The sequence below is a fragment of the Ricinus communis genome, chromosome 3, assembly GCF_019578655.1.
Source record: "Ricinus communis isolate WT05 ecotype wild-type chromosome 3, ASM1957865v1, whole genome shotgun sequence".
Classification (NCBI taxonomy): domain Eukaryota; kingdom Viridiplantae; phylum Streptophyta; class Magnoliopsida; order Malpighiales; family Euphorbiaceae; genus Ricinus; species Ricinus communis.
Window position 1 is genome coordinate 25,936,690 of NC_063258.1, and position 12,958 is coordinate 25,949,647.

Below are 12,958 nucleotides of genomic sequence, written 5' to 3' on the forward strand. Positions count from 1 at the left end.
TCTATTTTGTAAAATATTAAAAATTCATATAACTTAACTTAAATTATTAAAATAAAATAAATATTATTCTTATTATTAATTTTATTAGATTAAAATTGTAACTTTGATAAAAAGTTTAAGGATCAAATTATATTTTCTTATCAATTTAGTCCTTTAATCGCATTAACTTTTAAAATTTAAATAGATTTTAGTGCAATAAATAAATAAAAAATATACAAAGTAATTTTTATATTATACCAAGAATCAGGAAGTAAATAATATAAAAATTAAATATAATTAACTACTATTAAATAAAATTTCTGACGCAATGAGTTTTTAATATAAAATTACAAAATAAAGTGGTGTAATATAGAAAAATACGAAAGTATATAGTAAGTAATCCTTAATTTGGATATATTTTTTTATGAATCTTAATTTGAATATTTAAAAACATGATAAATTATGTTCTTACTTGTCCATACTTTAAAGCCAATGACATTCATTATTGTTAAAGACATAAAATTATTTTTTAGACCTTATCTTAAAATATTTTCTTTGATAAAATGCATTCAAATTTTAGCTCAAATAGTAAGAATATTTTAGTTTTTACATCAGCAAATTATTATTTTAGTTTTTGGAGGAAAAATTTCGATTCCAAATTCTTTCCACTAGAGTTGTTATGATTATTATAATGAATATAAATGAATTACTATCTTTTATTTTGCAGTAACCGGCTATTATTATTTTTTTTATAAATCACAAAAAAATGTCAATACAACCATTATATTTGTTAATTATCCTAACTTTTTATATTTAATCTCAAAGATGTATTTTGCTATATTAAAAATATGTGATATATAATAACATATACACATGATTTATTTTTTAAAACTATATTTATAATAATAAGGCACCAGAATTAGTTAGTTATCAGAGTATAAATGTTCATGCACATGCTCGTGCAGTCTCAGTCTTGCACACGTCGTTACAAGTACACACAAGTGTTTAGTTACAAAAATTAATTGGGGAAGCCTTAGGTTGCTCAAGATAGCTGGCATATTGCACTACCTCCATATACATATGCAATAATTTGATAGACCCATAACAACTTGACATCTTAAAGCTTCAATGCCTACCCAGTACAGAACATTTTGATTCCACAAACTCAACATTTTTTGCTTTTTAATTTAGTGATTTTAGGGTGCGTTTGGTGCCCTTTGTGCTTTCTGTTTCTTATTTATTTCTTTCTTTTTAAATTCAAAATCATTATTGTTAAAAAACAAGCCAGGGAAACTGGAAAATAAAAACAAAATACCAATAAGAGTTTATACCAAATAGGAATATTATTCAGAATTATATCGTTTAATGATTGACCAATCTATAGATTATGTGGTGACTTGTTCTTAAGATGTCTTCTATCCGGAGCTTAAATCTACAAATGGCGTCAATGATGATGAAACAACTCACTGTTGAGATATTATCTGCCATATATAATATTATAATTTTGTGATGGACCAACTCAACTTTTGAAATATTGTCTGTTATAATATTGTGATTTTGTGATTTATAAAAAAGAATGGAAAAGATGTTAGAGAAAAGGAGCGGAAACAAAAAAATATGAAAGAAAGACTAATAGATTATGCAATCTAAAATCTAATAAACAAGGGTGGTAAAACAATATATATTGTTGATTGAACATTGCCTATTTATATATATATATAATAGCGGACATGGAAAAGGACCAAAGCTAAATAGGCAATATTCAATCAACAAAGAAGAAATCCTAATAATGTTCCGCTCTTGTCCATCTCCTCTTATGTCTTTTACGTTTCAATGTCTTTTATTGCCATTGTCGTCTTTCTCAATCTCTTGCACTCCGTATGTACAACAATCAGAAGGCAGTTCACTATATGTTTCCTATTATCTACTATATTTTTCTTGATTTTAAATTTTCCTCTCTTAAGGAGAAAAAAGAGAGAGGTTATTGATCATTACTTTAGACTGTGTCTCATTGTGCAAACTCTCTTTGATATGTCCAATTAGCAAGAGTATTTTACTTGGCAAATTCTTTCTGAGGTGAATGCCAGTTTTTGTTTGAAAAGTACTTTTCGATTAGTTGGTATTATCATAGAATATCATCTAATTAATTAGAGATGTTAATAAAATGCATATTTGGACATTCTCCTACAAATCTCAGCTGTTAAAGTTGAGTCTAAATGAAGCAATTCATGGACATGATACTACCTATAATAGAATCTCTTTAATGGTAAGTTTAACAGGATTCTAAATTAGAATAGGATTCAGTTCAGATTCGATTCAATTCACACATATCTTTTATTGCCAAAATCCTAACAAATGTTAGCTAGATGACTAACTCAGTTCTCTTAATTAAATATGCCTTTTCCAGAAAATGGTGTTCCATTGATTTGCCATAGGTGTTACCTGCCTATGAACCCTTGCCTACAAAGGAGTAATTATGTTAAAAGGGAAAAATAAAGAAAAACAATGATTATATTAATAGAATCTTAGCTGATGTATAATTATAGTTTCAGAAAGCAATCACATACATGAGCATTGATGAGACGGCGTTTAGAAACATTTTCCTAAGAAACTGATTCTTTTAAAGTTGATTTAGAACTTCTAATTATATTAAAAATGAGTTATATGAGAACTGAATAAAGGTATACAATTATCTATTAACTGATGTGATTATACTTTGATGTCAGATGTTATTATTTGGCACAATACTCAATATACATAACCTTTTTGAGGCACATCTTAGATGGTTACCTCTTGGCACTTAGACTACCTGCAAATGACAGGAATTCACACTTTCAAATGCAAGCTGAGATGTTTTTTACACTTAAAAGTTATCTAGAAATTAAAATTTATTACAACTATTTTAATATAAAAATAAAATAATTAATATTACATTAAAAAATAAAAATTATGGATAATTAAAAATTTTAATTTGAAAGAAAAATTGATAAAATAAAAATATTTATTTTATTACATATTTTTATTTTATAATCAACTTTAAATTTATGAATAGATAAATATATTTTATAAATATAAATATACGTGTATTTATTTATACAATTTAATAAATAACTAATTATTTCTTTAAATTATTCGTGTTATATATATATACTCTTATTGAATATTCATATTTACTTTACTATTTATTAGTATTTTTTATTTATTTTAAATTATTTGTGTTATATATATAAATTATTTTATTATAATTTTTTATTAAATATTCATATTGACTTCATTTATTTATCAGTATAATTCAGAAATTTTAGAATTGGATTTGACATAGATGCTAGAGTCGAATAGCATTTCAGATTGTTGGACTCCATTTACGTAAGAAAATGTAGTAAATCGGATAGACCCGTTTCACTATGATTATGGTCCTCATAATTATTGGTATTTTGTGTTAGCTTTAAAGTTTGTATTAGCTCCAAGTGAATCTATAAATATGATATCTATATTATGGTTTCTTATTTGAATGCATGTTAACTTTTAAGGCCGCAGAAACTCAGGCTATCTCTATAAAGGAGTCGGTTTTGGCTATGCTGGCTGCAGCTGAGAGTTCTGCAGTACTATAAAATGTTTAAAAAAAGAATAGAAGAAAGGTAGGTTGAAAACTTTTGTAGTCTTTTTGAATTCCAATTATTTTATATTGGGTACAATTCTTGCCTCTCGAATTGGGCAATGGACTGGGCATTGGGTAAAATACTATCATACTCTCATCCATTTTCAAAAGGATGCATGTCTATTACTCTATTTATATTTATTTGGACAATAAATATTAGATTTGTTCTCATATTTTATTTGGATAATGCGTGGATAGTTTACTATTTAAATAGTTATCGATATATAACAAAACTTCTATAAGATAATATTGTTGTGACCAAAAGATACTATTTTTTATATAAATTATTTATTTTTTAATTATTAGTTTATCAATAAATAAATATTTAATTAATTTTAAAAATTATATTTAATTATTTATTTATACTTTTTTATCAAAAGTTAGTGTGCATATACATAGAATTCAAAGCTAATATTTATATACATATATAGTAGAGATTATATACATATAGGCTGAATAAATTTATTATTTTATGTATTAAGCAAGAATCTATTTAATACATTGGTTCAAGTCAAGATCGAGAAATTTTATTATTTAGTTGAAATTATTAATTTATCGATCATTTATTTATTAAGATTTCAATGTATATATTAGAAATTTAAGTAAACTAGAACATTAAGTACATAATTATTAACTTATAATTTCATTTAACTAAAATTATTATATAATATATTCAAAAAGGTTGAAAATAATAATATGAGAAATTAATAAAATATTATAAAAATATTGAATAATTAAATAGTTTATTTAATTCTCTAAATACAGCATATTAGATAATAAAAATTATAAGTTTAATTATAAATTTTTTAATAATTTATATCCAATTTAAAAAGAAATTTTCGAGTAAGGTATGGATATATGTATGAGTAGGATAATATAATATTTGTATCATGCTAACATTACCCAATATAATTTTTTTCTTGTATGAATTACCCATATTTATTATCTAATCAACTTAAATATTACCCAATTTGACCGGATAAGAATCGATTGGATATCCATAGATAGGGCACAAATTGCCATCTCTATCTTCAACATATCACTGCCTAATCTAGCATTGGAATAACTTTCTAACTCCAAGTCAAAAAAAAATATAAAATTCCAAAGCGAGTGGTGTTGTTGCCGCACCCTATGTTGTTAAGGCTAAACTAGAAAATTTTATTTTAATATAAAATAAAAAGATGAATTTATTCATTAATAAAATAATAAAAAATTATCGTATTTATAATTTTATTAACAGATAATTAAATTGTAATATTTTTTTTATGTTTTTTAATAAAAAATATAACTTTTAGTTTGTCTTTGACATGTTTTTTACTTACATTATTTATTTGATATTAAAAAATATTAGTATTATATTTATTTTCTCTAGTAAAATATCTACACAGATCTTATATTATCTTTTAAAGTTTTTTTATTATAAATATTCTTTTATATTTTAATATGGTACATAGACATTTATAACTTATTAAGAGAGTTAAAAAATAAAAATTTTGAAAACAATATTATAACGCTAAAAAATGTAAGGTGAAAATTTTAATATAATAAATATAACATTAAATGTGAAATATTTATATATAATTATTGGTTAATCTTGTTTGATATGATGACTTGACTTTATTATATGGCTAAACTGGTCTTTAAATTAAATAAAAAAATTTAATATTTGGCCTTAACAAAAATAAGGTATGACAATATCGCTACCCATCTAAAGCTTTCGAAGTTGTGGATACGTTTTTTCACGATTTATTATTATCTCTTCAGTGAATTCTTTAGTGTCATAGTTATAGTAATTCTTTTAATACTTTTATATATTTATTTAAAGAAAATTTATAAAATTTTGATCAAATTTATATAAAATATATTACTATGTAATTTCTATATAAAATTACATACTGAAACATTTTTATATAAATTTCTTAAGAAAACCTACGTAAATTATTCTAAAACTTTATAATCTTTATTTAATAAACATATAAAGGTATTGAAAGGTGACTGTAAATTATGACATTTTAGAATTCACTAATCTCTTACTCACTATATGCGCAATCGAAATAAATTGAGCCATATTTTGGCCAACTTGGATTGGTCTTGTTTATTTTCTAGCTAACCTAAGATTGAATTCATTAAATTTTTTTATTTCTCACAAGTTTAAACGAGTTTAATGAAGACTAGATGAGTTTTAATTCTTTTAAAAATATTTTATTGATCTTTTAAGATAAATATTCATTAAATTATACAAATATATTTAATAAAATTTATAATTTTAATGTAGTAAATAACTTTAACGATGTAGGTAATTTATATATCTATTACAAATAGAGACATTTAAATCCTATATTTAAATCATCAACTTAATAATACTTTAATTTATGAACTAATTGAAAAATCTATAAATGAGTTAGCCCACAAATCTAAAGAATTAAATTTTCTTTATTCAAATTAAGCCGGTTGTTTACTTAAATAAATTCAAGCGAGTTGAAATAACTTAACTGAGTGAACCCTACTTATAGTGAACCCTTGCTTGCCCCCATTCAACGCAAAATATAGTTGTCTAGATCTTGAACATATCTTACATTTAATTTAACTACGGTCTATACTAAATTCTATCTCTTTGTTTTTCACTGAAAAATAGTCCCTCTAGAGATGGTTATTTTATAACTTTAATGCTCAAGAGATTCTCACAAATTCTTATATCATGTCTTTTAATTTAAGAATTTGAATTTCAAATATTAAATCTCAAGAGTTCTCTTATTACAAGAAAATCATTTTTTTCTTAGAATATACTAAATAAAACAAAAGATTTTTTTAATAACTTAGGTTTGGTTACCCTTGTATCCTAATTAACTGAGCCTCCAAATTCTTTATGAATTTGGTTCAAGATTTTTATCCATGTAAACCTACATCAATTTAAATTATTTTCAAACAAAAATATGGTACAAATGTATGTTCATGGGTCCAAATGGTTGCATCCGGTGACAGGAGTTGTATAATTTTAAACATCTTAGTTTCTCACTAGTCACTGTAGTAGCTAGTATCTAGTGCAAAAGGTAATAAATAGATGGCAGAGATGTTAAACTTATCCGCTGGTGTCACCTAATAGCTTAATTTAGATTTGTAATTAATGAATACACACATAGGATTACTGGTTACAATAAAACTATTGGTATTTGTGCGTTTATTTATTTTATGGCATTCCTATTTCTGATAAAAGTTATAATCCAATTTCCTGACCTTTTGGACAACAATTGAAGATTAAATCATTGGTTCAATAAATAATGTTGATTTAATTAACATTCGAAAGTGGTAATAATGTTATGTTGAAGGGAAGAAGTAAATATGATGACACATGATAGAAGTGAGTCAAAATTCTATTTTCTCCATCTATTTATTTATTTGTTAAACCAATGAACAAGTAATTTGTCGTAAAAAATGACAATAACTGCAAGCAAACAAAATATAAGAATTTGGGTGAAAGAAGAATTTAAAAAGAAAAGAAACCCAAAAACTTCGCCCCCCTAGTCCGCTGTGAAGAAGCAGAAATGATAGAGAGAGTTTGGTCATATCATACTCACTTCCTCATCATCATCATATACCTACAAAGTTTCAATCTGTACAGATAGTGTTTTTATTTTTATTTTATTTTTTTTAAAAAAAGAAAAAATTAAATAAAATTTACTTCTGTATTGAAAATGGTATTTGCCAAAAAGCTATCCTCTCTTCAATTCCCATCTCAAACCCTAACCCTCTTTCTTTTTCTATTTCACTTCCTTTCAATTTTTCTTTTCAATATTATTTTCTTGGGTTTTGTTTTTAACTTGCCCATCTCACTCTTTTTTTTTTTTTTTTCTTTTGCCCCCTTTCACTGTCCCAGCATTTTTGCCTTTCTTGAGCACCACTAAAACCCAACTTTTTTTCCCTTCTAAATCCTATTGGCTTTACCCTCTCTCTCTCTCTCTCTCTCTCTCTCTCTCTCTCTCTCTCTCTCTTATTTCTTCTTTGGATTTTCTCTCTCTTTCTATATATATGGGCCACATAGTTTTACTGTTATGATACAATATAGCCCGGTATCAAAGCAAGGTGTTGTTGTGTCTGTTTGTTGGAGAAGAGAATTAAGGAAAAAAAAAAAAGGAAGAAACTTTTGCTTTCTCTTCCTTTGTGCCTCCATCGCAATTTGCAGCTGCTATAACACCTTTATTTGTTCTTGTTCTTGTTCTTGGGCTATATAGCTAAGGGGGTCATAAATTCTCACAATTAGACATGTCGAGCTGCGTGGATGTTGTGCCTGAGCAACTCTGCTACATCCCTTGCAACTTTTGCAATATTGTTCTTGCGGTATATATATTTAGTGGGATCTATAATTCTACATCTTTTATTACTCATCTTTCTTTCTGTGTAATATTATGAAGTTGGTTTTTTTGTTTTATTGTGGCTTCTATTAAACAAACAAGAAAAGAGACATTTTAGATCCTGATAAAAGCCAGTCTCTGTGCTTTTTCTCTGCTGAACATCAGGCTCTCGTGCTATATTTGAATCAGAAATCTTATTTTTTATTTTCTCTGGGGTTCTTGTTTTTCTTTACAGTCAGGTCTCCATCGTTGGACTTTTTCTTTTTTTTTTTTTTCGTTTTCTTTTTTATCTTCTTTTCTTTGCAGTCAAAGCTAAGTCAGAACTGAAGGTCCTCTAGTATTGCTTCTACAGACCACTCAGAATGAGATTATAGGGATTTCTTTCGTGTTATTTTCGTGAACAGATGAGATTATTGGACGTCAAAACAAAGCATTTGTTGATAATTTTGTCATTTGATGAAGACAACTCCACTACTTGAATTCCACTACATCTCTCTTTCTTTCCTTTTGTCATGCCTAACCCTTTAATTTCTGAAATACTGTCACATAAAAGTGTGTTGCAGTTCAAAAACCAAGTTTCTTTGAGTAAAGAATATGAAGATCCCATTATCAGCTTGGGCTAAGCTATTTCTCCAAATCACACCCAACCCAAGAGTGTCATTTTCTTGTGCTTATATATTTTCTTTTCCATCAAAATAATCCCATTTTATCAAATAACCCTACAAGAGTTTCAACTTTTTATTCCTGATTAAGAACTCTCATCCGTACTCGTTTATCAAAAGAGTCCACAAGTCTTCTCTTCTTTTGACCTTTCCTTTCCTCCTGTATTAGAATTGAAGAAGATGACCATCAGAAGTGAAGATCCCCGCACTCAATTAAATAGTTTCCAGGGAATCGGGTTCTATATATTTGTTAAGTCTAAGTTAATTTTAGCAAGAAAATCATGAACGGCTATGATGATGTGTGTTATTGCAGGTGAGTGTTCCATGCAGCAGCTTGTTTGACATAGTGACCGTCCGATGTGGGCACTGCACTAATCTATGGTCCGTGAACATGGCAGCTGCCTTTCAGTCACTTTCATGGCAAGATTTTCAGGTGATAGAATTTTCTTTTTCTTTTTTTTTTTTATACTAAGAAAAAAAACATATTTCAGCTTTTCTTAGGGGGTTTTGCTATCTATTAGCTATCTCTCATCTATATCTGGCCTCTGAAATCTAGGGTTTCTTGGATGTTCTCTCTTGTTTCTTTACATCTTTTGAGGAAATTATAAAAACCCAGCTCCAATTAATGATATGTATTTCATACAGATCGAGTCTTCCAAAGCTTTGTTTTTCCTTTTTTCTGATTTTTTAGTCTGTTAAGATCTAAAACAGTTTACAATACTGCAAAATCCTCAGCTGGAGCCGCCATAAGCAAAACCTATTTTTTTCACTTTATGTAATAGAGATAGCCTGATTTTTGCGGCCATAACAGTTATATATGCGTCAGGGGCCTAGCTATTTAGTCTCTAGGGTTTTTTTTTAAAACTTTCCTGAGCCCACTTTTTAAAGATTTTTTTTTATCTTTGATTTGATAGACTGCCTATGCATATATAGTTAGGGTTCTTAAGTTTAATGATTTCTTTTCATAAACATTTGTCCTATAGTGTGGATTTATTGATACACATCTCAAGAAAAGGAAAAGAAAAAGAAAGAAAAACAAGACTAGATCCTTAAAAAAGCTTTTATTTCAACACCTGTCTGTCAATCTGGGTTTTATTTGCCTTGTTTGCATACAATCCAATACAATTCTAACTGATACCGTCACTTCAATGCTCCTTTTCCCTTCACTCTTATCTCTCATCAAAAGGGAAGAAAATAAAAACATCATTTCAGCTCTCTCTCTCTCTCTCTCTCTCTCTCTCTCTCTCCTATTGTTGTCAGTGTTTTGAGTTAACATTTTTACCAGAGGGAGTAATGTTTTTGTACTTGATCAGCTCTGGTGCATCTATAAAAGAGAATTTTTAAGAAAAAATAAAAAATAAAGGGTTTTCGTTTCTTTACTTGGTTTTGATTAGAGACATGAAAAATTTCTCAATTCCTAAATTAATGATTCGTAGGCACCAAGCCACAACTCGCCTGATTACAGAATTGAATTGGGTTCTTCATCGAAGTGCAACAACAGGATCTCAATGCGTGCACCAGCTCCTCATAATATTGCTGAAGAAAGGGTCGTTAATCGACGTAAGTTTCCCATCTTTTCTCTTTTGAATCTTGGATTCATAATCTTAATTTTTTTTCTTTAATGATATATGCTTTGTTTTTCTTTGATTTTCCAATGTTTCATAATAATATATAAGAGAAAAATAATGTACACTAATACAATTCATGTGCTGTTATTTTCGGTTTCAGCTCCCGAGAAGAGGCAGCGAGTACCTTCTGCATATAACCAGTTCATAAAGTACTGTAAAAAACCAGTCACTTGAAATTATTTTTTTCCCTTATCTTTAACATGATGAAACACCTTTATTCATTGCTAAGATTTTTCTTTTCTTTTTTTCCTATATATATAAATGAAAAATTTGTAAATCTCTGTAGGGAGGAGATTCAGAGGATCAAGGCAAATAATCCTGAAATCAGCCACAGAGAAGCATTCAGTACTGCTGCCAAAAATGTAAGTGGACAAAGATTTTTGCAAAAACTCTCATCAGAGATTGTTGGACTTCCATAAGAATATCATATCAAAATATTATGGGTACTGACCAGCATTCTTTTCTGTATTCCAGTGGGCACATTATCCTCATATTCACTTTGGTTTGACATTGAACAACCACCAAACTAAGCTCGATGATGTGAGTACTTGTATTACTTCTCCATATATTTGCCAAGTTGCTATACATACATACATACATCCACAAATCATTTTTAATATCTTTTATTTATTTATGTTAGGAAAATAAGGAGGAACAAATATACCTATTTCTTTTTCTGTTGCAAATTATTTAAGCAATTCTCTGGCTAATTAAGCTTAAATTATTAGAGTTACCCAATGAGGAAAGATCTCAGTTCGTCCACTTAATTATAGTGCATTGGTGCGTAGTAATGTCAAATCCCGAAATCTTTCCCACTTCTCTCCAACTAGTTCTATTGCATTATGTTATGCTGTGCCAATGGAGTAGATAGTAGATGGATTATGAACTCTTGAAAGATTCACGAAAAGCCTAAAATAATGGAATTTGTCGGTAATCATGTCTTAGAACAACATATACGTATGACAGAATGCATGGATTCAATCTACTTAATCATTAGTAGAAGAAATCACATCAACTTATGGTATGATGACTAATTTTTTGTAGCTGATTTTTTTTCGCAGGCCTCTGAGAAGCACCTAATGTCAAGGGCTGCACTATATAACAAATGATGGTTTTGGAGTTTCATCAAGACCTGTTCTTAATTGGAAGTTCATGCTCTGGAAGCAATTAAGGAAAGGGTTGAGACTTCAACTTAATGTGTTTGAAAGACATGATAAAATCTTATATATATCTTTCTTCTTCATTGTATTTGCCTCAAGCTGTTTAGCAGATGTTTGTTTACTTGACTTGAACTAAACTACTTTGTTATTTTGTCATTTATGTGAATCTTTCCCCTTCCAAGATAAGGCCAAAATAAAATTTCATTATATATTCTCATTTCTCCTTCTTCCCGTGGGAACATGAAAATGTATGAAATTATTTTATAGTTTTTTCTTAATATAATTAAACTCGAATCTAAAATTTTATTTAAATTGAAATATACATGGAACACGAGATAAAATATGTATATTATTTTCTATTTTCTTACAGTTAGTTAAATGTCCATATAAACAACGACACGTTTATTCCTGCATTAATTTTAAGAAATACAATTAAACAGCCATAATCATCGGTTCAATGTTCAAGCCTTACTTCGTAAGACCGAAATACAAAGGAATTACAAGAAATACAAGATTATGGATCTCTGTGATTAGTTACAATTATTAATCCCCAATGAGTATATACCTTATTGTGGTTTACCCAAAAAAAATGTACACATATGTAAGTTCACTACCTATGCTAATAAAATTCAGACTGTCTAACCATGACAGGCACTGCATCAACATTTTAATGTATGTGTAAAAGATATGCAAAGCAGGTATAAATTTAAGACTGTAATTGTTCCAAGCAGGTATAATACATGTTGGTGTATTTTCAGATAAACATGTGTGAAGCTAATCAGCATGCCATTGATGTATGGTACTTGATTTAATAGTTTAATTGAAATGAAATTTGTACTGGGATTGAAAGGAAAACATTATGGAAGTTAAAATTAAACTTGAAACTAAATAGAATTATTAATTGTAAAAAAACAGTTTTCAGGAATAGTGAAGAAATATCTCCTTCTCTTTTAGATTAGTACTGCGCACCTCTTTGATCGAACATTACGAACACATACTAAAAATTAATTGAAATGACAAAAGCTTGAGAAACTGCGAATGCCTGAGAGAATTGTTGTTTGTAATCTTGTAGTATTTGGATCGAGTTGGCTGTTGAATTAGCTGTCCTTTTCTTCATCTTCAATTCTGACGCATAGAAAACTCTAAGAATAATTATCCTCCCATGGTCTATTTACTTCACTAAAATAGATAGTTTTTAGTTCTCTAATTTTTTATTATTTAAAACTAAAAAATATGTAGCAACCATCTAACGGTATATATAAATGGAGACAATATATCAAATCTAGATAAAAAATATCTTTTATTCCGCTACCTCAACCGATTACTTTCCACTTTCCCATGTAACTCTCAAATTCCACTCTTTCCCATTTTGTAACTTTAAATATAAAACATATGCACTGTATTAGGCTAAAAATAATATGAAAATAGTTAAGCATGATCCTAGTTTCAGTAAGTTTTAGGCAGTCCTATTTTAAGCTCGGCTGCAAAGTGACGAGGTTATGCAATTTGTATCGGCCTTCTT

The 12,958-nt window shown here is 27.9% G+C and overlaps 1 protein-coding gene across 1 annotated transcript; it reads left to right on the forward strand.

Moving 5' to 3' along the window:
• Positions 1–7,591: 7,591 nt before the first annotated feature.
• LOC8270224 (axial regulator YABBY 5) lies at positions 7,592–11,653 on the forward strand. The gene is made up of 7 exons (XM_002527155.4): positions 7,592–7,972; positions 8,962–9,081; positions 10,085–10,208; positions 10,377–10,425; positions 10,563–10,638; positions 10,751–10,816; positions 11,338–11,653. The coding sequence occupies exons 1-7, from the start codon at positions 7,898–7,900 to the stop codon at positions 11,383–11,385; spliced, it is 558 nt and encodes a 185-aa protein (XP_002527201.1). The 5' UTR covers positions 7,592–7,897; the 3' UTR covers positions 11,386–11,653.
• Positions 11,654–12,958: the final 1,305 nt, after the last annotated feature.

Coding starts and splice junctions, on each gene's coding strand:
- LOC8270224 (XM_002527155.4), top strand. CDS start 7,898: ATGTCGAGCTGCGTGGATGTTGTGCCTGAGCAACTCTGCTACATCCCT. Junction 9,082..10,084: donor TTTCATGGCAAGATTTTCAG/GTGATAGAATTT, acceptor AATGATTCGTAG/GCACCAAGCCACAACTCGCC. Junction 10,639..10,750: donor TCAGTACTGCTGCCAAAAAT/GTAAGTGGACAA, acceptor TCTGTATTCCAG/TGGGCACATTATCCTCATAT.